Below are 24,972 nucleotides of genomic sequence, written 5' to 3' on the forward strand. Positions count from 1 at the left end.
GCCCTATTGTTCATCATCAGTGCTCGACTTTACTATTGGTGTTGTGACTGAATGGAGGCAAATCCTTGAAATTTTGATCCAAAATCTAGTGGCAAGCCTTCTTTGTACAGTAGATACTGTATTTGCAGTAAAGATGGGGGTGGGGGGGGGTCGACTGCATATTAAGGTCCATGGTTTTGTAATTGTAATTCTGGTGGCGGGTGCCGCTCCTTGTGGTGGTGCTCGCTGCCAGTTTGCTAACTTCTGCTGCCGGCGTTTTGGTCCTTCTTGTTGTCGGCGTCCCGTGGCCGCCATCATGCTGCCTCTCCCGGCGGGCAGTCGTGTGCTGCCATCTCCAGCCGTCACACTCTTTCTCTCCCTTCTGCTGCGGCTTGTCCTGTGTCCCATCGGGTGCGCGCACTCAAATTATTCCCCAAACAATCCCAGATGCCCAGCACATATTTAAAGCAGTCTCCATAGTCACCTGACGCCTGAGCAATATTGGTTCACAGTGCTAGCTTGTCCCTGCGAGGGTATTGTTACTGCGTTCCGTTTGGTTTTCTGTGTGTCAACCCCGGCCTGATTTACAACTTTGCACAAAATCCGTCTGGCCTGAGCCTTCACTTGCCTGGCCCTTCAGTGTACCGCATCGGTGTCTGCTGGGCCAGCAGCTACTTATACCGGTCCACCTTAGAGGTGGCCCAAAGTCAAACCGGTTACGTAGCACAGTGGGTCCACAACCTGCTGGATTTTGCAGTAATAAAATATTTATTTTGCACATAAGAGTGTGAGTCCACGTACCATTGGCCATGTAGTATATGACCGCCTCTGAATACAATGGGTTGTTTGTAGAGATGGGCAAATTGTTTTGCCCAATTAATTTGCCAGGTTTAAGATACGCTTTTGCCGAATATAAAAGTACTGGTGATTCAATTCATCCATTGTATGCTATGCACTGGCAAATCAAGCAAAATTATTATGGTATGTAATGTAGACATTATTTACCTTGATTTTGGAAATCTGCTTTAGAACTTATGTTTTAATTTTAAATTATTAATATACTGCAAATTTATTATCAGAAAATAGAAAAGATCTAGCACATTATTTAGCAATCTACACAGTTCGTACTCTACATAACATCAGAATTTTGATGCGGATTAAAATCAATGTCCATGGAATAAATTCCTAGCTTCACTATTCTTTATGTCCGCTGCAGAACAGCCTGGTTATTGATACACCAAGGATTCGCAAGCAAACCCGACCTTTTAGTTCCACCAAGGATGAACTTGCTGAGCTTTCTGAAGCTGAGAGCGAAGGAGATGATAAACCCAAGTTACGAAGACCATATGATCGTTTAAATGGATATGGCAGAACTGAATGCTTCCGTGTTGAGAAGAATCTTTTGGTTTATGGGTAAGGGTTTAACATAAAAACACCAAATGAAAAAAATATGTATGATCAGAGTTATAGGGGTTATCCGGACACGGAGCGGTTTTTCATACTGATGACCTATTCATAGGATAGGTCATCAGTATATGATCAGTTGGGGTCCAATACCTGGACCCCGCACCGATCCTCTGTTCCAGCTGCCACTTGCCACAGGATGTTTATGCAGTGTTCAGTAACGGAAGCAGATGGCTCCGTACACAGTATAGCGGCCGTCCTATTCACTTGAATAGGAGCAGCGATGCAGTCCTGCAGCTCGGTCGCTATGCTGTGACTAGAGCCATCTGCTTCCGGCACGGACATCCGGTGCCCGGAGGCAACCGGAGTAGCTGATCGGTATGGGTTCCGGGTGTCAGACCCCCATCGATCATATACTGATGACCTATCCTGTGGATAGGTCATCAGTATGAAAAACCGGTCTGTGCCCGGACAACCACTTTAAGCTCCTTTTGCCCAAAACAACGAGCACAAAGGGATTATTCAATGTACAACTATTTGCATAATGTTCTCCGAATTGCTGATGTCAGACCTTTTACATCCTGTTGTACTAGAGGCAAACGGCAAAACTGATATCCAGATCAAGACCATCGACAACCTGGTGGTGGAGAGCCACCACTGGACTTTAATCTTGGCACAGATGGCAGCAGAGCAGGATGGAGTAGCAGTAGCAAAAAAGACGCAATGTTGGCGTAGAATTAAATAAGCATTGTATTTGGTGGAGTTATGTAAAACTGTCTGATCTGTTGTAGGTGGGGAAGATGGAGAGACATATTATCTCATGGCCGTTTCAAGAGACAGCTTAATGAGCAGGATGTGGAAATAATCTGTCGAGCGTTGCTGGCTTACTGCATCGTGCACTATAGGGGAGATGACAAGATCAAGAGCTTCATCTGGGACCTCATCACTCCAACAGAAGATGGCAGGACGCGGGAGTTGCAAAACCATCTTGGTATGTTATAGCATTTATGCGTTACACTGGTTCTGAGGTGTTAAAAACAAGACTTTTCCATGAATTTAATAATTTTTATATTAAGTCACAGGTTCTCCATGCAAGTCTGTGATAAACTCAAGGAATAGTGTTGAAATTCTGCAAGGCTTGTGATGGATATTTTGTCCATACTTGTTTGGAAATTGGAAATTTTACATATTGGCGAAGAATATAAACTGCAATCTTTATTATTCGATGAGTTGTTCTATCACTAAATTTTCAAAGGATATCCAGACATTTTTCCATGGCTTATGTATTTGAAAAATACATTTCATTATTCTTTTACAAAATGTTGAATAATTACTATTCTGTATGTCACGTGAATGACTATGTCTACAAAGAAGGTATATACTTAAACTTCATGTTCCTCTATCTCGGCCTTGTTGCATTCACTAGGTAGGTGTCCAATTATATAGGTATTGGAATTAAAATTTTTAGACTGCTGTAATTTAAAATATGTTCATTTTGGGATCATTAGTCCACTCTTGTTTCACACCTATGTACTTTGCAAGCGCGGGTTGGCCTTCACAATACAGACTATGGAAATACTGGGTCGCTCTCTCATTGGTCTTCTAGAATGTAACTCACCTTGGTCTTACCTGGAGTTGCAGTCTGTACTATTCTCAAGAACTTTCACAATTCTGCAGGCTTCAGAGCTGAAATCTCCCAGCAGTCTATCTCACAAGGAGTTTCTCTGCTCCACCATATTATCAAACCATCTAGTCTACTAAAAAGTACAGATCTGGATGAATTGGGGTATTTATTTTGTTCTACAATGTCTGATCTTCCTTCTAGGTCTATCTGCTCCAGTACCACGAGGCAGGAAGGGGAAGAAGGTTAAGACCCAAACTAGCACTTTTGACATCCACAAGGCTGAATGGTTGCGAAAGTATAACCCAGAGCATCTTCTTCAAGACGATGGATATAAAAAGCACATAAAACATCACTGCAACAAGTAAGGGATTGCCATATTATCAGCTATCGGTCTAAGCTCGTAGAGCCATAATTTTGTGGCGCTCCCAATCACTCTGAAGGCTATAGACTTATTAGGCCATTTTAGTGTAATGCCTTAATCTGCTGTTTTGTTATGGTCTAATGTGTCCCTTATTCTTTCAGGGTGTTACTCAGAGTGAGAATGTTATATTATCTCAAGCAAGAAGTGATCGGGGCTCATAGCAAAAGCGTCCTTGAAGGAGTGGATGCCAGGTAAGTGTGTGTTCTCACAGGTTAAGATCTTTATTTCTGTATTGAGTTAATTGTTTGGATTTTTCTCCGATTTTTGGCATACATATTCCTCTATTTTTTTGCTTTTTAGTGAAATTGATTTATGGATTCCTGAGCCTGATCACTCAGAGTTACCAGTGAACTGGTGGGATGCAGATGCAGACAAGTCACTTTTGATAGGAGTATACAAGCACGGTGAGTGGAGAAAATACCTGAGGCTTATTCCGCTTTGCTATGACCTAGTTGTGACAAGGTGGTGGAACAAAACCTGGTCCCCTCCTATCTTTTTTTAGTTTTCTTTAGATCAATTGAGACAACCCAACATTCACTTACAGGTTTTGCTTATCTGCCTGTTTTATTGGAAAGGGGGGGGGGGGGGGGGGTGGATTGGCCACTCTATATGTTGTAAAAGTTTCTTCCAATTCATAGCCGTGTACTCTATTCAGTTATTTTAACCATAAAAAATTTATAAACAACCTTGCAAAGAGTGCCATTTATTGTTGTGAGACTGACTTTTCGGGAAATACTACTCATATTTAACTGTGAAATAAACAAACATCTGAAATGCAAATAGTCTTCAATAATTATATTCTACTTTGTGTATACAGTTCACATGCAGACCTCTGTGTCTCCATGGCTACAGACAAAACAAATCTATGTGTAATCTGATACTGCAGTCCTGTTTTGTTACTTTCTCCTGTTTGCCCTTTCTTCTTGACAACCTATATACATATGAAAGGCAGTTGTTATCAGACTACACACGATTTGTTCGTAGTCTGTAACCATGGAGACACATACGTTTGCATAGAAGCTCTAGACACAAAACAGTTGTAAATTTCCACAGCTGACTATTGGACAGTCTGTAGTCTGCATCCTATTTGCAGGCTATGGCCTTGCATGAATTGTGTTCTATAGTTTGTTGATGTAATTACATTTCATCTGCAGGAAATGGGAAGTTCCCCTGACTGCCTTCTTTTACTTCCAGCTACTGATTGGAGGGTTTCTATTATTTTCTCTATATTAGAGAATTGTTTATTATGCAGTTACGGTCCATTTTTTGTAAAGCTCCTTCAAACCACAGATTCTCTTTAATGCAGAAATTAATACGGTTATTTACAACATTTTATTTTCTTCTCAGGTTATGAAAAATACAACACAATCCGGGCGGACCCGGCTCTTTGTTTTCTCGAACGAGCTGGAAAGCCAGATGAAAAAGCTGTTGCTGCAGAACAGAGAGCAAATGATTACATGGATGGGTAGGTAACAGCATCTTCAATGGTTACTGTAGTGTGTATTTTACTAAAAGACCATGTTACAATAATTCTAAAATGTTTTCCAACAGTGACGTTGAAGATCCGGAGTACAAACCTGCCCCTGCTTTATTTAAAGATGACATGGAAGTAAGAGGCAATTTTTTTGTATTTTGCAGTAAAAAATGGACCTGCCTGCTCTCCTGATATATAGTGTGTGTGTGTGTATATATATATATGTGGGTGTGTGTGTATGTATGTATGTATGGGTATATATATGGTATATATATGTATTTATTTATTTTTTAGTAAATAATCGTAATCCTCATAAAATAACACTTCTGACGCGTCTTTTCTTATAACTATGTATTGTTCCATTCCTCTGTTATTTCTGCAGGAAATGCCTGAATAAATGTCAGAATAAATTAAGAACTGTAACCATTCCCCTTGTCAATAGGGTGTGTCAAATCAGTGCGAACGCTCTGACTTTGCACGGACACGCCCTATTGACAAGGGGAATGGTAATTCCCAGTTGTCAATGTATTCATACATTTCCAAGAGGAATACCCGAGGAATGGCACAATGCAGAAACCTTTTATACAAAGAAGGCTGTCAGTCATTGAGGGAGACCACCTCCATAGCTCATAAGTTCAGAGTTAGGAGGGATTTAAATGACTAATCGACAAGTTATAATCTTTTCTCACAAAACTATGTATTACTATATTTTTCGGACTATAAGATGCAGTTTTTAGCAAGAATAAATCTTGCTAAAAAGTCCCTGCGTCTTTTATAGTCGGCAGCGACAGGCCCCCTGACCGCTTCTTACTTAACCCCTTCCCGACTCATAATGTGCCGGCACATCATGAAGGGGGAGTGATGTATGAAGCAGGCTCACGCGCTGAGCCCATTCCATACACTGCAGGTGTCAGCTGTGTTTTACAGCTGACACGCTGCTCTAACGGCCAGAAACAGCAATGGCGCTGTTCCTGGCTGTTTAACTAGTTGAATGCCACGGTCAATACCGACCGCGGCATTTATAGGGGTCTTCCCGTGAAGGACATTTACGACATATCCACGGGATATGTCATAAATGTTCGATAGATGCGGGTTCCACCTCTGGGACCCGCAAACTCTCTCTAGAACCAGGCCCCCTAAGCCCCGTTACTCAGCTCCGCTGTCTCCCGGCCCCTTCCTGGTTAGGTGGTTGGGAGTTACGGAAATAGCCGAGTTCTCGCTGAGCTGTTTCCGTAACTCCCATAGAAGTGAGAGTTACGGAAACAGAGTTGCACCACGAGCTACGCTGTTTCCGGAACTCGGTAGCATACATGGTCAAGTTACGGAAACAGCATAACTCGCTGAGCTATGCTGTTTCCGGAACTCCCCTGGAACTGAATAGTAGTTACGGAAACAGCGTAGCATACTACGCTGCTTCTGTAACTGCCATTCACTACTATGGGAGTTACGGAAACAGCATAGCTCAGCGAGTTACACGGTTTCCGTAACTAATCCATGTATTGCATTGTATCGTACCATTGATCGATGGTTCAATAAAAACTACAGCTCGTCCCGCAAAAAATAAGCCCTCTCACCGCTCAAACGATGAAAAAATATAAAGGTTATGGTTCTCAGAATGTGGTGAAACTGAACAAATTATTTTTTTTAACCAATAGGTTTTTTTCTTTCTAAAAGTAGTAAAATATGACATTTTTTCCTATTTTCTGTTGTCTAAAACCTGGGTGCGTCTTATAGTCTGAAAAATACGGTAATCTGCTCAGCTTCTCCTATATCATGCCACCCGCAGATAGGGCCGCATGATCAATCTGATACCTTCCTATCCTTTAAACAGGATAGTATTAAAATATGGTTTTTGGCTGCATTTAATATTATCTTGTTTCCTTTCTGCAGGATGATGCATCATCTCCTGGTGACCTAGTGATAGCAGATGGAGGTAAGAAATTGATACACAAAGTATGTACGGAATATTTTCATTATACAAAGAATACCCTTTGATTGGTAAAACCGGAATTCTTCTTTAACACTTTTCGCTGCCAGGGTTTTCAGTTTCCACTTTTACCATCGTGGGCGCTTTCATGCAATTTGCATCATAGTGTAATGTTTAAAACAAATTGCATAAAAAATGAATGTTCGTGGTTAAGGCCGGATTTACACGAGCGTGTGCGTTTTGCGTGCGCAAAAAAAGCGGCGTTTTGCGCGCGCATAAGGCACTTAACAGCTCCGTGTGTCATCACCATATGATGCGTGGCTGCGTGATTTTCGTGCAGCCGCCATCATTATGACACACGTGGTGCTTTTCTGTTTTCAATCATACTTTTTACTGCTGTTGCGCGAATCACGCGCGTCCCACGGAAGTGCTGCGCGTGATTTTCAATTGAAGTCAATGTGTGCGTGATGCGCGAAAAACGCACAAATATAGGACATGTCGTGAGTTTTACACAGAGGCCTCACGCTGCGTAAAAATCACGGACTGTCTGCACGGCCTCATACACTAACTTAGGACCGTGTGACGCGCGTGAAAAGCACACGCGTTGCACGGACATAAATCACGTTCGTGTAAATCCGCCCTTAGTCTAAGCCAAACAGAGCCGGAGATGCACATCAAATTCTAAGAATAAAAGTTCAAGATATGATCCCGCGGGCCTTATACGGCCTGCGTGCCGGACGTTCCCCAACCCTGCCCTACACAGATACAGAACCAAGAAGTGAAACTATACATCCTGCTCCCTGACTTTAAATTAGTGCTACACCCCAAATATTGCAGCTGGGCATTAATATGACACCAGGATCTAAGCTAAGATTTTTATTGTCCGTTGAATGCCCACATCTGTAGATGGATCTGAAGGGTTCCTCACATCACAGCAGGTTTCTATCAGAACGCTTTATTAAATGTTTGTTAAGGGTCTGACTCTAAGCCGACCTCTACCGATCACAAAAATGGTGGCTCCATGACCCCATTGTACGGAGGGGAGGACTGGAGAGTTGGACTCGCTGAGGTCATGATCAGTGGGGTTCCAGCCATACAATCAAACATGCATGACATATCCTATGAATGTGCCAGAAATGTTAAAGGTGAGGATACCCTGTGAAAGGGAAATTTCCAATAATATCAATGATACCTATTAATGTATTTCTCTAATATATATTCTCGGAAGTGGTGGCAGAGGTGGAGCTTCACTTAAATTTTTTGGATAGTATTTAAAACGTAATCAATTTTCTACCTTCTTTCTTGTCTTGTTTAAACAGATGGGCAGGTGCAAGAAGGAGACAAAGGCTACTGGCCTACACAGTCTGGGCTAACCACCCGCCTCCGGCGACTTATAACCACATTCCAACGCACTACTAAATTTAAGCAGGTTCAACAAATCCCACCCATGTTTCCTGTTCATGCAACTGTAACACAAACACCCTTTGAAGAGGTTTCTCTGAATCCAAAAGTAGCTGCAAAAATCGAAAGGCAACAAAGGTTGGTGGCGTATTTTTCGGAAATCTACTCGGGTTTGTTTTTATTTCGCGTTTTACAGGACAGTCTATTTTTAGATCCCTAATTATGAATCCGCTCTTACCCATACAGAAAGTGCCATGTGTAGTTTTCAAGGGGATCTGTGTCATTTAAAGGGGTTTTCCCACCTTAGACACTTCCATAGGATATGCATTCATGTCTCATAGGTGGAGAAGCTTTCTCTGGGATCTACAAAAGAAACTTACAATCTGTACTTAGGAGAGCTAAAGATGGGCAATAAACTTGCATTGTAGTCTATCACCATCTTCAGCTCTCCGACAGTAGTCAAAGCTGCTTTGTGCTGTTTGAGTTGTTTAGAAGCTTTGTTCTAGCAAATTGTGGTGGCCTCGGTCCCAGCCCCATGGGTTAAACCTTCTGATATGTCTATGTGACTGGAGGTCATTTAGTCTCTTATGGAGTACAGGCTCAGGCTGGTAACACCCTAGGATAGATTTACATTTCCATCCAGGCTCCTCTGTCACTTCCAAGTCCTACACCCAAATTCCCACTAACGTAGCACTCCGGGTTTTTAGATAACTACTCATTATGGTAATACTTCTTCATTTTTTTTTTTTTTTTATGTATGTATATTTTTTTTAATTTATTTTTTTATTCGCTTTATTACAAAAATTTTCATGACCCAGGTACAAGAAATTATATTCATGTTCATAATCAGGCAAGCATAGCCTTATGACCTTTAGAATGTAGCAGTTGCATTGGAAGTATGTACATAGATAAGCAAGCATGCATGGATCATGAATCAGAACAGTCAGCAAAAAGACATTGCATTGTACTAACAGAATATCATAACATCAGAATGAACAGTCTGCGTTACAGGACCAATAGGGTTTGGAGACACTTGACATAGAGAGCTCGGAGCAGTGATCCAATGCAAAATTCTCTACATGGCAACTAGACATTAATTCAGGCATCCACCCTCGACTAGGAAGTCGGATTCAAAGTATCAGATGAGGCACACCATGCAGCCCAAATTTTGTCAAATTTAGTCGGACATCCCCAGGTATGGAAAATGACTTTCTCAAAGGGCAGCATGTTGTTAATCAAGGTTATACATTGGGATGTCTCAGGAGCAACAGGAGCCATCCATCTCATGGCCATGAATAGGGCTTCTCTTAGGAATATCCGCTGATCGGGAGACCATGCTCCTTCATCCTCAAGTAATCCCAGCAAACAGGGTTTAGGGTCTAACATAATGGGAGCTATTGAAAAGGAATTGATAATATGGACTACCGCAGCCCAGAACCTATGCACCTGGGGGCACTCCCAGATAAGGTGCCAAAAATCATCGTCATCAGCCGCACATCTAGGTGATTGGAAGGACGGGAGGCGTCCCGCTCTATGTAGACGTATTGGTGTTAAATATGTCTGATGGGTGATATATAGCTGGGAAAGAACCCAGCGCCTCTCCCCATTCCTCCTCTGTCAGGGATGGGATGTGTTGTATCCAGCGTAATTTGGCTGGAGGAGGGCAACTGTCATGGAATATAGTAAGTAGCGCTTTATAAATTTGGGGTGTGCTAGCTATAGGCGAGAGTGAAATGAAGTTGAAAATTAATATATATATTATTTAAATATTCCGTTCTATATGGATCATGTGACCTCACTCTGACCTGATAAAATATACAGCAGTTAATGTAGATAAGAGTCAGCCTCTTCACTTTCTGATTTAAGGACTGTACCAAACAGGTTCTCCACAGAGGGGATACAGAAACAACTGTCACAAACTACTGTATGATAATTCCATGTTTGTAGGAGTATTCTATTAACTCTACACTAAACATACATTTTGATTTCTAGATGGACTCGAAGGGAAGAAGCTGATTTTTACCGCGTAGTTTCCACTTTTGGAGTGGTGTTTGATCCGGGGAGAGGACAGTTTGATTGGACCAAGTTTCGAGCTATGGCCAGACTGCATAAGAAGACAGACGAGAGCCTTGAGAAGTACCTTTACGCCTTCATAGCAATGTGCCGAAGGGTGTGCCGATTGCCTTCTAAAGAAGGTGTGTGCTTTTAGTAAAGGTTAATATACACAAAACATATCACAACAATCTGCAAAAAAAAACAATTACATGTACCATCTGAAGTAATAGAATATCTTATCAATTAAATGGTATGTCTGCACTCGCAACCAAATTATTTTTATTGTTCCAATGCATCTAAAATTCAAATTGAAGTAACTTTGCAATTAGTCCTAATTACAAATATCCTATCATTTTGCACCTAGGGCTTCTATGCAGACCTATGTGTTTCCATGGTAACCGACTACAAACTCCTTGCAGCGTGATTGTGAAGTTATACTGCCTTCCATCTGTCCTCTATATCTCACTTACCTACCAAATGTAAATTAGCAAGAAGTAGCGGGCCGATAGAATGAAGTATGACTGCAAGACTAGGATACAGAGGGTTTGTTTTTAGTCTTTTACTAAGGAAACTGGTCTGCATAGTAGGTATAGACCTAAAACGATAAGATATTTTTAACGAAGATTATTTGCAAAGTTGCTTTATTTTTAATTTTAGATGCATTGGAGCAAGTAAAAGTAAATATATAGTTGCAAATGTGGACCTCCGCATTAACCCTTTCGCTGGACAAACTCAAATAAAACATGAATCATTAAATATCATCACCATGCAATTTTGCGCAAAATTTTGTGCACACACAGACACCTCCAAGATTATGGACTTTAAAATTATACCATTTAAGTCATGATGTATTACATACTATGGATATAAAAAGTCTACACACCCCTGTTAAAATGCCAGGTTTTTGTCATGTCAAAAAATCAGTCCAAGATGAATAATTTCAGAACTTTTTCCACCTTTAATGTCACCTATAATCTGTACAATTCCTTTGAAAAACATACTGAAATCTTTTAGGGTGGAAAATATAGAACAAAAATAATGTGGTTGCATAAATATGTACACCCTTAAACTAATACTTGGTTGAATTACCCTTTGACTTTATGACCGCATTCAGTCTTTTTCGGTAGAAGTCTATCAGCTTGGCACATCTTGACTTTTTTTGCCCACTCTTCCTTTCAAAAGTGCTCAAAACCTGTCAGATTGCGAGGGCATCTCCTGTGTACAGACCTCTTCAGGTCCCCCCGCAGCTTTTCAATGGGATTCAGGTCTGGGCTCCCGCTGGGCCATTCCGAAACGTTGATCTTCTTCTAGTGAAGCCTTTCCTTTGTGGATTTGGAGGTTCTGCTTTGGGTTGTTGTTGTTGTGCTGAAAGGTGAAATTCCTCTTCATCTTCAGCTTTTTAGCAGAGGCCTGCAGGTTTTGTTCAATATTGACTGATAATTGGAACGGTTCAGAATTCCCTCCACCTTGACTAAAGCCCCAGTTACAGCTGCAGAAGAACAGCCCCAAAGCATAACGCTGCCTCCATCATGCTCCACTGTGGGTATGGTGTTCTTTTTCTGATGTGCAGCGTTGGCTTTGCGCCAAACTTACCTTTTGGAATTATGGGCAAAAAGTTAAACCGTTGTCTCATCAGACCATAACACCTTTTTCCACATGCTTTTGGCATACTTGATGTAGGTCTTTGCAAAACATATCTGGGCTTGGATGTTTTTCTTTGTTAGAAAAAGGCTTCCGTCTTGCCATCCTACCCCACAGCCCAGACATATGAAGAATACAGGAGATTGTTGTCACATGCACTACACAACCAGTACATGCCATAAAGTCCTGCAGCTCCTTTAACGTTGCTGTAGGCCTCTTGGTAGCCTCCCGGACCAATTTTCGTCTTGTCTTTTCATCGAGTTTTGAGGGACGTCCAGTTCTTGGTAATGTCACTGTTGTGCCAAATGTAATCCACTTCTTCATGACTGTCTTCACTGTGCTCCATGGTATATCTAATGCCTTGGAAATTGTTTGGTACCCTTCTCGTGACTGATGCCTTTCAACAATCAGATAACTTTGATGTGCTGAAAGCCATTTATGGACCATGGCTTTTGCTGTCACATGCAACAAAGAAAATGTAAGGAAAATCCTAAAAGAATAGCTGAACTTTATATGGGTTACTCAGAATCACTTTAAATAATGGCAGCTGTGTACTGACTAATATTTAACATGAATTTAAATGTGATTGGCTAATTCTGAACATAAACACAACCCAATTATAAGAGGGTGTTCACACTTATGCAACCACATTATTGTAGTTTTTTTTTTTCCCTCTAAAAGACTTCAGTTTGTTTTTCAATGGAATCGTACAGATTATGGGTCACATTAAAGGTGGAAAAAGTTCTGAAATGATTAATCGTAGACTGATTTTTTGACATGACAATAGCCTGGCATGTGTAGACTTTTTATATCCACTGTATGTCCTTAAGCTATATTAGCTATAATTGTGGGGTAACTGATTAGCTGAGATGTTGTTGTCCAAAAGTAGAAGACATTATATTTATTTTGTATTATTGTTTTTAAGGATTTTGATGTTTTTAGAGAATAATATAATAACTTGGTTGTTTTGCCTATCAGACCTAGCAGAATCATCTATCTCAATTCAGCCAATCACAGAAGAGAGAGCCTCTAGAACCTTGTATCGTATTGAACTTCTGAGGAAAATTCGCGAGCAGGCTATCCACCACCCACAGCTATTCGAGCGCCTTAAGCTCTGCCAGCCGAACCCAGATTTACCTGTGTGGTGGGAATGTGGTAAACATGACAGGGATTTGTTAATTGGAGCTGCTAAGCATGGTGTAAGCAGAACAGACTATCACATTCTGCGTGATCCTGAACTCTCTTTTATGGCGTCTCAGAAAAACTATAACCAGAACAAAGGGACCCCCTCTACGCCACTGTCAACACCACAAAGTCAGCTGCTATTATCTGCGTCGCCTCTAAATTTACAGTCCCGGACACAGGAACTAAAAGGGAGCCCTATTGATGAGGTCAAAGTGAAAGACGAAGCCGGAAAGGATGAAACATCTTTACCAGAAGTAGAGTCTGTAAAACTCAAGGTTGAGGCAGTAAGTCTTGTTAATGGCCCATTGCCTCTCCCTGGAGAAAATAAGCTTGTTGTTAAGTCTGAGACAGACAGGCGCATGGTGGCAGCAAGGACTGAGCCACTAACACCTAATCTAACTTCCAAGAAGCCGAGAATCCGCAAACGAGGGTCAGCCTCCAGTTCGGACTCTGATTCGGACACAAACCGATCGTCTTGCTCATCCAGATCTTCCTCTTCATCATCTTCCTCCTCCTCTTGCTCACGCTCAGGATCCAGCTCTTCCTCCTCTTCTTCTTCATGTTCATCGTCATCCTCATCGTCTTCCTCCTCTTCATCTTCATCGTCTTCATCCGAGGACAGTGATGATGGGGGTGGACAAAAATGCGGTATGTACAAACAATTTACTCCAGTTCTCATTCTTATGTCAATCTTTAAAGGGACAATATCCGTTTTTTTTATTTAAAAGGCCTTCCAATGTGCATGAAAAATGTGATTAGCTGACTTTTTTGTGCTGAGTTACCAGTGCTCGATGTTACAGGCCTGAAGCCTGAAGTTGTACTTCCATTATCATGGTAACACCTACTGTCTATTGTTCGGCCTTGTTCATATGTAAATCAAAATCACTATCTACATCAATATGTTAACATATTACATAGTTACATATTACATAGTTTGTACGGTTGAAAAAAGACATGTCCATCAAGTTCAACCAAGGGATGGGAAAGGGGAAGTGGGATGGGAAAGGGGAAGTAAAAAATTTCTACACATAGGAGCTAATATTTTTTTGTTCTAGGAAATTATCTAAGCCTTTTTTAAAGCCATCTACTGTCCCTGCTGTGACGGCTCCTGCGGTGACTATTCCATAAATTCACCGTTCTCACAGTAAAGAAGGCTTGTCGCCTCTGCAGGTTGAACCTTTTTTTCTCCAGACGGAGGGAGTGCCCCCTTGTTTTTTGAGAGGGTTTTACATGGAACAGGATTTCACCATATTTTTTGTATGTGCCATTCATATATTTATATAAGTTAATCATGTCCCCCCTTAGTCGTCTTTTCTCAAGGCTAAATAGGTTTAGTTCTTTTAATCTTTCCTCATAACTTAGATTCTCCATGCCCCTTATTAGCTTCGTTGCTCTTCTTTGTATTTTTTCCAACTCCAGGGCATACTTTCTATGAACTGGAGCCCAGAACTGGACTGCATATTCTAGATGAGGCCTCACGAATGCTTTGTAAAGTGGTAATATTACATCCCTGTACCGCGAGTCCATGCCTCTTTTGATACACGACAATATTTTTCTGGCCTTTGAAGCAGCTGATTGACACTGCATGCTGTTATTGAGTTTACAAGTACACCCAGATCCTTCTCAACAAGTGACTCCCCCAGTGTAGCTCCCCTAGGACATATGATGCATGCAGGTTGTTCGTACCCAGGTGCATAACTTTACATTTATCTACATTAAACTTCATTTGCCAAGTGGACGCCCAAACACTTAGTTTGTTTAAATCTGCCTGCAATTCACAAACATCTTCCATAGTCTGAACTATATTGCATAGCTTGGTGTCATCTGCAAAAATAGAAATAGTGCTATTAATCCCATCCTCTATATCATTAATAAATAAGTTGAATAATAGTGGTCCCAGCACTGAACCCTGGGGTACACCACTTATAACTGGGGACCATTCAGAGTAGGAATCATTGACCACAACCCTCTGGATACGGTCCTTGAGCCAATTCTCAATCCAATTACAAACTATACTTTCTAAACCTATAGTCCTTAATTTACCCATTAGACGTCTATGGGGGACAGTGTCAAATGCCTTTGCAAAGTCCAAAAACACTATATCCACAGCAGCCCCTCTGTCTAGGCTTCTGCTTATCTCTTCATAAAAACAAATCAGGTTGGTTTGAAAACTTCTGTCCTTAGTAAAACTGTGCTGGCTGTGACTTATAATACTATTTATTGTCACATAATTCTGTATATAGTCCCTCAATAGCCCCTCAAACATTTTCCCCACAATTGATGTTAAGCTTACTGGTCTATAATTACCCGGCGAAGACCTAGAGCCCTTTTTGAAAATAGGCACCACATTTGCCCTGCGCCAGTCCCTTGGCACTATACCAGTCATGAGAGACTCTCTAAATATTTTGAAGAGGGGGACAGAAATAACTGAACTAAGCTCCTTAAGAACTCTAGGGTGTAACCCATCTGGTCCCGGGGTCTTGTGTACATTTATTTTAATTAATTTAGCTTGCACCATATCTACATTCATCCAATTCAGTATATCAACTGATATATTAACAGCACTGGCAGCGGCTAAATCGGCTGCTCCTTCTTCTGTTGTATATACAGAGCGGAAGAACCCATTTAGTAACTCTGTCTTCTCTTGATCCCCTGTGATCAACTCCCCATTACCACTATCTAGGGGTCCTACATGTTCGGACCTTGGCTTTCTTGCATTTATATGCTTGAAGAATTTTTTAGGATTTGTTTTACTATCCTTGGCCACCTGCCTTTCATTTTGTATTTTTGCTGATTTTATTATCTTTTTACAGATTTTATTAAGCTCTTTATATTTTACAAAGGCTACAGCTGTACCCTCAGATTTGTATTTTTTAAATGCCCTTTTTTTGTCATGTATTGCCCTTTTTACAGAAGGTGTAAGCCATGTGGGGTTTAATTTGAGTCGTTTATACTTGTTACCTGTAGGAATAAATTTTGCACTATAATTACCCAAAGTAGATTTGAAAATCTCCCATTTATCATTTGTCCCATTATTTAACATTAGTTCTTCCCAGTCTATATCCTGAATTGCAGCCCTCATCCTGGGGAAATTGGCTTTCTTAAAATTAAGTGTTTTTGCCCTCCCAGCCTGTGTTTGTTTTTTACAGTATAGGTAAAATGTAACTATTATATGATCACTGTTACCGAGGTTTTCACGAACATTGACATTCCCAACAAGCTCTGCATTATTAGAAGTTACCAGATCCAACAGAGCTTCACCTCTAGTCGGGTCTTCCACAAACTGGCACATAAAATTTTCCTGCAACAGGTTGAGGAAATGTCTCCCCTTTGCAGTTGAAGCCGAACCATGACACCAATTAATATCCCGGTAATTAAAATCTCCCATTATCACAACAGTACCCGCCTGTGCAGCCCGCTCCATCTGTTTATATATTTGACCTTCTATCTCTTCAGTTATATTGGGGGGTCTATAGATTACACCAAAATTAATTTTTTCAGTGTTTACCTCCCTTTGTAATTTCACCCACAAGGTTTCAACCTCCTCACAATCTTCACCCTCTAATGTCTCATTCACACTCCCCTTCATATCGCTTCTCACATACAGACCTACTCCACCACCTTTCCTATTTGCCCTGTCTTTCCGAAACAGTGTAAAACCCAGTAGATTTACAGCCCAATCATGTGAAGAGTCCAGCCATGTTTCAGCAACACCAACTATATCTATATCTTCTTCCAGTATCAAGGCCTCCAGCTCCCCCATTTTGCTTGCTAGACTTCTGGCATTTGTGAACATACACTTTAACTTGCCTTTAAATGTTTCACTTTCATTATCAGAAATGTGATTATTTGACATTTGGGCCTTTTTATTTTCACTGCTGTTTTGTAACGAAAGGATCTCCTTATCTTGTTGCCTAGTCTTCTCCCCACCGTCTGTTTCTCCCCCCACCAATATAGTATGACCCCTCTCTAACCTAACTACCCCTTTTTTTCTACATTGGCCTCCCTCCTCAGCCCTAGTTTAAACACTCCGCCACCCCAGCTAGAATTCTCTCCCCCAGCACAGCGGACCCCCTTCCATTTAGGTGCAAATCATCTGCAGAATACAGTTTGTACCCCAATGAAAAGTCAGCCCAGCGCTCTAGGAACCCAAAGCCTTCTCCTCTACACCAAGACTTAAGCCATGCATTTAACTCCCTGAGCTCCCGCTGTCTTTCCTGTGATGCGCATGGCACAGGCAGTATTCCTGAGAATACAACCTTGGAGGTCCTTCCCTTCAGCTTGTAGCCTAGTTCTTTAAAATTATTCTTAAGGCTCCTCCACCTACCATTTATTCTGTCGTTGGTACCCACATGGACCACGACAGCTGGATCATCACCAGCCCCTCCCAGCAATTTGTCCACCCGTTCCACCACATGTCGAACCCTGGCACCAGGGAGACGGCAAACCATTCGGTTGAGGCGGTCTTGGCGACAAATTATTCTATCCGTCTTCCTGATTATAGAATCCCCTACAACTATCAATTGTCTTGGCTTACCTGCATTACCATCCCGCCGACTACTATCTGGGCTGTTCTCCCGGCTGTTAGGGAGATCAGTATCCACTAGGGCTGCCATTTCTGAGACCGACACCCTCGCATCATCACCCAACTTGGCAATTTTGCTTGGAATGTCAGAAACCGGATCGGCCTTCCTTTTCTTTGACCCCTTTCTACTGCCCCTAACTACATTAACCCAGCTACTTACCTGATCCTGCTCACCCATGTCTTCACTCTCCAGTTCTAACCCACTAACTGCATGCTCCGTGAGCAGCAAGCTCAGCTCAAGATGGTCTATCCTCCTCAGTGTTGCATTCTGCTCCTCCAGATCTCTAATGCGAGCTTCCAGGTGACCAACATGCTCACATCTGCCACAGAGATATTCACCCTGGAACTCCGGCTCCAGTCGTGTATACATATGGCAAACTGTGCACTGAAGAAAACCTCCAATCTTGCTATCCATTATCCAAGTTACAACAAAACAGTGAACAATTGTCAAAGTAAAAGAAAAGAAGAGTACTTACTGGGGCTTCAACTCCTCTTTTCGAACTCCGGTTTTAGAACTCCACTTAGATCACAAACCACTTAAACCACCAAGCTCAGAAAGAGCAAGCTCAAAATGAGGTCTGCTGACTAATTTATACCACCTGTGTCCAGTTAACCCCTTCCCCCTAGTCAGCTGCTCAGCTGGAACGAATCTGCAAGGAAAAAAAAACATATACAAACATTACTGCCGGTATTCACGCACGTTAGAATGTAATTGATGTGCCATCAATACGTTGTGCAACTCACTGTTGGTTAATGAGTGGATTCACGTAACAGCTCCTGTCGCGCAAAGATAATGCCGCCCAGGTCTAAAGCAAAGATTGGTTGTCCTCTATTAGTTTCACAAGATTCTTCAGCGTTAAGTAAAAATACATTCAGTTTTTGGGGCTTGGATATTCAATATATGTATCATCCGTGAGGAAGTCTGACTTCAAAACCCCTTCCTTTTAGTGATTGGTGGGGTCATTCAGATTACTTGTTCATTTGGCTCCTGTCGATCACGTTCTGCTTTCCCTGGGGAAAAAGGGGTCCTGTCGTAGGTTTTATTGTGTTGGCCATTTGTCCGACACTACAGATCTTACATCATGGAATTTATTAGAGCAATATGTCATCAATTTACATAGTGGGGAAGCCCCAGGTTAAACTTGATGGACATGTCTTTTATTAATCTATGTAATGTCTTGTTTCACCCTCCTCATACACTGCAGGCCTTGTTTGTAACATTGCTGGTTTATTTACAGAGCGACTGCCCCACGTGAAGGCCTATGATGAAGAAAGTGTGGCCTCAATGAGCACTCTACAGGATGAAACTCAGGACAGCTTCCAGCTAGATAATGGAACTCCAAATTCTAACTATCTTTTGCAAGGAGGATATATGTTTGCTGCTGCCCACTGGCCTAAGGTGACTGATCTATTACACTGCATGTCTAAACGAAACCTAGCTCACTTAGTATGTAGACTGCTGTGTGAGTATAAACTCCCTACATTCAGGTCCTTAAGCAGCAGGACATGTCATCTTCATCGTGTAAAAGTGGGAGGCAGATAAGGTGTTTTGGCAAGTGGAAATCTAGAGGTGTCCATGCACTTTAGATAGCAGTCGGCCAAACACTAATTTATCCAACAGCTATTCCTCCTGACTCCACCATTAGTATGCACACTCCGCTCAGCTGAGCGGGCATGTTTATTTCAATGCCAGAGGGTCTATCAGTGGCTTGTCTCCCACAGGAACAAAGGATCGGGGGCGTTGAAATTCAGCATGTCTGATCCTTTTTTACCCAGACATCTGCTGTTGGGAATCGGGAGACCCCCTTATATATTAGATATTCAGTCTGTCCCAATCAGAATCAGCAGCTTCGGCTGACTTTCATCTAAGTACAATGACCTTAAAGAGGCTCTGTCACCAGATTTTGCAACATAATACACGCCCACTTGGACTTTTGCAAGCCTCATTTGGCCAAAAATGCTCGTTTTTTAAAAATAAAAACGTTACTCTTATCTACATTGCAGCGCCGATCTGCTGCAATAGCAGATAAGAGTAACGTTTTTATTTTTAAAAAACGAGCATTTTTGGCCAAATGAGGCTTGCAAAAGTCCAAGTGGGCGTGTATTATGTGCGTACATCGGGGCGTTTTTACTACTTTTACTAGCTGGGCGTTCTGACGAGAAGTATCATCCACTTCTCTTCAGAACGCCCAGCTTCTGGCAGTGCAGACACAGCCGTGTTCTCGAGAGATCACGCTGTGTCGTCACTCACTTCCTGCCCCAGGTCCTGCATCGTGTCGGACGAGCGAGGACACATCGGCACTAGAGGCTACAGTTGATTCTGCAGCAGCATCGGCGTTTGCAGGTAAGTCGATGTAGCTACTTACCTGCAAACGCTGATGCTGCTGTAGAATCAACTGTAGCCTCTGGTGCCGATGTGGCCGACACGATGCAGGACCTGGGGCAGGAAGTGAGTGACGTCACAGCGTGATCTCTCGAGAACACGGCTGTGTCTGCACTGACAGAAGCTGGGCGTTGTGAAGAGAAGTGGATGATACTTCTCGTCAGAACGCCCAGCTAGTAAAAGTAGTAAAAACGCCCCGATGTACGCACATAATACACGCCCACTTGGACTTTTACTTTAAACACGCCCACTTGGACTTTTGCAAGCCTCATTTGCATAAATACAAAAATGGTCATAACTTGGCCAAAAATGCTCGTTTTTTAAAAATAAAAACGTTACTGTAATCTACATTGCAGCGCCGATCTGCTGCAATAGCAGATAGGGGTTGCAAAATCTGGTGACAGAGCCTCTTTAAATAGGCACTGCACTTTGAACAAACTTTGCATAAATCAATAGTACAATTTGTGTAAAAGTTAATTGTACAAGCAAAGATAAGAAACTGTAATATCTTATTAGAGAAAAATGCCTCTTCACGTATCAGGCTCCTAACTTTCCCCTTCTTCCCCTCCCTCCTTACCGTTTATTCACTTTGAATTTACTGCTTTTTCCATCTTCTCAAGACAAGACAACTATCAGCTCACTGGAGGATCAGGTTGGAGCTGCCCATAGAAGTCTATGGAGAGGGGAGGGGGAGGAGGGAGCAGAGTGGGAGAGAGGCAGACACACAGACGTACATCAGCTAAAAATGTGGTAAAATGTATATGTCACCCCAGTGCTGTATTTTCAGCTACAGTGTTCATTACTGCTGTATAATCTCCGATATATAGAGGGAGCAGGATTCTTGTCTTCTATGTGTGCAATGTATAGAAGACATGATAGCAGTTAGGCTTCATTCACTAGCTCAGGGAAAACTGAGAATTAGAAACAGAGCCTGCAGAGGGGAAAACTAAAAAAATGCAGAATACAGGTCATATATTGGCCAGAAATAGTATTATTCCTCATGTACACACATATGACAGCTTATTCTGAAAAGTCACCTGAAAGGTTAGGTACCCATTAAGATTCATTGTAATCTAAACAGGAAAGACAATCTAAGTTCACCCAAAATAGTCTGTTCTGGGAACCGTTCCATTACCTTATCTATAAAGTGTTAATAGATCCGATAATACCTTGGATCCACCATTGACAATAGGTCACGGGAAAGCTCAGCTCCACCTTCCTTGCCTTCCCCCTTTGCATAGTGACCTCAGTATATGTCACTCCCCCATATAATTCAATAGTTTATTTTCTGACTGTGTTTTTGGCTTGGCATAATTCGTTCTATGGTAACAGAAAATTATTTTTGCAGGATCGGGTGATAATCAACAGGTTGGACAGCATTTGCCAGGTAGTATTGAAAGGGAAATGGCCTACTACCCGAAGGAACTATGACGGCACCAGTGTGGCGTCCTTCTATACCACCAAACTACTGGATAGTCCTGGGGTTGCCACAGAGTACAGTGACCCAGTAACACAGTCACCCATGTGTGTTTCCATCAAGGAAGAAAGCAACCAATTGCAACAGATGTCAAAGGTGAAGAAGCATGTACAAGAAAAGGAGTTTACAGTGAAAATCAATGACGTATGTTTCTTTTTTTCTTTTTTCTTGCCCTGGGACCTGGTTGCTGTGCAGCATGCTCATTTTCCAGTTGGCTGCCTGCTCTTTCTTTCTATTTAACACCTATTTTTTTCCAAGCCGGATCTCACAGATTATATATTTTTTGTCAATTTTAAGCTCATTGCGCTTTTGACCTATAATATTAATGCAAACATAAGTCTTCTACCCCAGCTCTTTTGGATCGGCTAGTAATTTTGTGCTTTCATAAGGTGCTATTTTTCTTGCACTGCCTAAAAATTTTAATTTTTTTTTTTAAATGCTTTTTTTTGTGTGTTTTTCTTTAATACATTTGGCTGTTTTTTAATATTTTTTAGTGTACGCATCCACATGCTTTGCAGCGACTTTTTTGTTTTTCTATTTAAAGCAGGAGATTTTATATGAGGGGAGTGGGGGGAGTGCTTGCTTTGTAGCATGTTTCAAATACCATTTATGTTGCGCAAAGATGAATATCCTGATTATACTACAAGGTTATATAATGTTCTAGTGTACCAGCAGGGAAAAATATAATAGTGCGAGTTAAAATGGTAAAACGTCCCTCTGCCAAACAGCAGATGCAGCCAGCAGGATTATAGGAACCTGGGCCACAGTATCTTTGGTTATCCCTAGGTCTATGGACTGTCATTTTGGGCTTCCCCCACATAAGAATGAATAAGGGAAGTTGAGCTCCAAGCCAATGGTGGAAGGTCAGCCCAAGCCAAGAGCAGAATGAATTGATGTTTTTCATCTGGAACCAAGAAAATAGGGTTTTATATTTATAATTTAGTATTTTATGACATATGCTGTATAGCCGTATTTAATTTACTTCTTATTTTGCCTTTAAAGAATATTTCTGGGCCAAAGAGTTAGATTTTACAGCTGGCCTTCTCTAAATAAGGCTTAAAGAGGCCCTGTCACCAGATTTTGCAACCCCTATCTGCTATTGCAGCAGATAGGCGCTGCAATGTAGATTACAGTAACGTTTTTATTTTTAAAAAACGAGCATTTTTGGCCAAGTTATGACCATTTTTGTAGTTATGCAAATGAGGCTTGCAAAAGTCCAAGTGGGCGTGTTTAAAAGTAAAAGTCCAAGTGGGCGTGTATTATGTGCGTACATCGGGGCGTTTTTACTACTTTTACTAGCTGGGCGTTCTGATGAGAAGTATCATCCACTTCTCTTCAGAACGCCCAGCTTCTGGCAGTGCAGATCTGTGACGTCACTCACAGGTCCTGCATCGTGTCAGACGAGCGAGGACACATCGGCACCAGAGGCTACAGTTGATTCTGCAGCAGCATCAGCGTTTGCAGGTAAGTAGCTACATCGACTTACCTGCTAACGCCGATGCTGCTGCAGAATCAACTGAAGCCTCTGGTGCCGATGTGTCCTCGCTCGTCTGACACGATGCAGGACCTGTGAGTGACGTCACAGATCTGCACTGTCAGAAGCTGGGCGTTCTGAAGAGAAGTGGATGATATTTCTCATCAGAACGCCCAGCTAGTAAAAGTAGTAAAAACGCCCCGATGTACGCACATAATACACGCCCACTTGGACTTTTAAACACACCCACTTGGACTTTTGCAAGCCTCATTTGCATAACTACAAAAATGGTCATAACTTGGCCAAAAATGCTCGTTTTTTAAAAATAAAAACGTTACTGTAATCTACATTGCAGCGCCTATCTGCTGCAATAGCAGATAGGGGTTGCAAAATCTGGTGACAGAGCCCCTTTAACTGTATAATAAAAAGTTAAATAACCTAATTTATTTTTTTTAATTCCTCCCCATTTTCAAGATCTTTGATTGCTGTCTGTGCATGAAAGTATTCATGTTTACATCCAGAAGGTGGAAACCTGACCTGACCTTGTCCAGCTTTTACAGGTGCTGGGTTTGTTACAAGAGAGAGAAAGCTCTGATACACTCAACAAGTTGTGCACCTGTGTAAGCTAGACATGATCTGAAAGGGTTGTCAGCCTTTGGATGTGAACACGAGTGCTTTCGTTCACAGACAGAAAGCAGAGATCTTGATGGTGAGGAATGAGAACCTAGTACAAAGTGGCAGTACTTTGCATTATACAATGATTACGTTTTATTTACATAACACTGGAAACCCCTGTCATTTGTTGTTTGTATAGTATAAGGTATTGGTGGCATTGCATATAATTGGTAAAAAGTTATGAACTGAATAGTTAGTTAAAGAGGCATGGGTCAATAAAATAACATCTGGGATGTAGATTCTGCACGCTTGTTATCTGTGAGTGCTGCTGAACTTTAAGCATGAGGTTACGTCACAAGGATATAAGTCACTTTGCTGAATATACTATGATCGTGTGTACGATGCTGAATATACTATGATTGTGTATACGATGCTGAATATACTATGATTGTGTATACGATGCTGAATATACTAGGATCGTGTATACGATGCTGAATATACTATGATCGTGTGTACGATGCTGAATATACTATGATTGTGTGTACGATGCTGAATATACTATGATTGTGTATACGATGCTGAATATACTATGATCGTGTATACGATGCTGAATATACGATGATCGTGTATACGATGCTGAATATACGATGATAGTGTATACGATGCCGAATATACTATGATCGTGTATACGATGCTGAATATAAGATGATAGTGTGTACGATGCCGAGTATAAGATGATAGTGTGTACGATGCTGAATATTGTACAATCTCCTGACGACACAGACCTATTCCCTTTTTAGGAAGGCGGCTTGAAATTGACATTTCAGAAACAAGGGATTCCTCAAAAAAGGCCGCTGGACAATGAGGAAGGAATGGGCCAGCAGCAGTATTTGGCTCGACTGCAAGATCTCCAGAATGCTTCAGAGGCCAGTCTAGTAACCTTCCCCAAATCTACCGCAGCATCATGTAAGTGGGCAAACGAGGGAACATTTATACTTCGGTTACAGTTGTTGGAAATTTATCACTTAATTGAAAGCTGAAAATAAGGAATGATTATATTTACTCTATGTCTAGATACAAGTGTTTGGCCTGTTCTTCATCCAGCATTACAGATAATTTTCAACCAGCCAATCATATTTGATAAATTTATTTATGTGGCCGCTGCGATGTTTATTCATATTACCTACCCTAAACACATTTAGTTCATAGACCATCCCATATCATACCCAAAACATGGACATAACATCACAAGCTTAAGGGGACCAGACTCTTTTTGGTCCAGAAGGTCAATTGGGTAATCTGCTTGTGCAGTCACATTACAATCTGA

General features: G+C 41.5%; 1 protein-coding gene across 4 annotated transcripts in view; it reads left to right on the top strand.

The window, feature by feature from the left end:
* CHD9 (chromodomain helicase DNA binding protein 9) overlaps positions 1-24,972 on the top strand; it is a 174,241-nt gene that overhangs the window by 142,430 nt on the left and 6,839 nt on the right. For 2 of the 4 annotated variants that reach the window (XM_075837529.1, XM_075837531.1), the window contains 14 exons: positions 1,196-1,392; positions 2,175-2,374; positions 3,209-3,368; positions 3,530-3,619; positions 3,729-3,832; positions 4,776-4,893; positions 4,980-5,037; positions 6,793-6,835; positions 8,149-8,368; positions 10,223-10,425; positions 12,905-13,759; positions 18,935-19,095; positions 21,428-21,700; positions 24,446-24,611. In XM_075837529.1, coding sequence (XP_075693644.1) covers positions 1,196-1,392; positions 2,175-2,374; positions 3,209-3,368; positions 3,530-3,619; positions 3,729-3,832; positions 4,776-4,893; positions 4,980-5,037; positions 6,793-6,835; positions 8,149-8,368; positions 10,223-10,425; positions 12,905-13,759; positions 18,935-19,095; positions 21,428-21,700; positions 24,446-24,611 — 2,848 coding nt within the window. The remainder of the gene's footprint in view (positions 1-1,195; positions 1,393-2,174; positions 2,375-3,208; positions 3,369-3,529; positions 3,620-3,728; positions 3,833-4,775; positions 4,894-4,979; positions 5,038-6,792; positions 6,836-8,148; positions 8,369-10,222; positions 10,426-12,904; positions 13,760-18,934; positions 19,096-21,427; positions 21,701-24,445; positions 24,612-24,972) is intronic. The other 2 variants (XM_075837530.1, XM_075837532.1) reach the window with 1 other exon arrangement.

The sequence above is a fragment of the Rhinoderma darwinii genome, chromosome 9 (assembly GCF_050947455.1).
Source record: "Rhinoderma darwinii isolate aRhiDar2 chromosome 9, aRhiDar2.hap1, whole genome shotgun sequence".
NCBI classification, from domain to species: domain Eukaryota; kingdom Metazoa; phylum Chordata; class Amphibia; order Anura; family Rhinodermatidae; genus Rhinoderma; species Rhinoderma darwinii.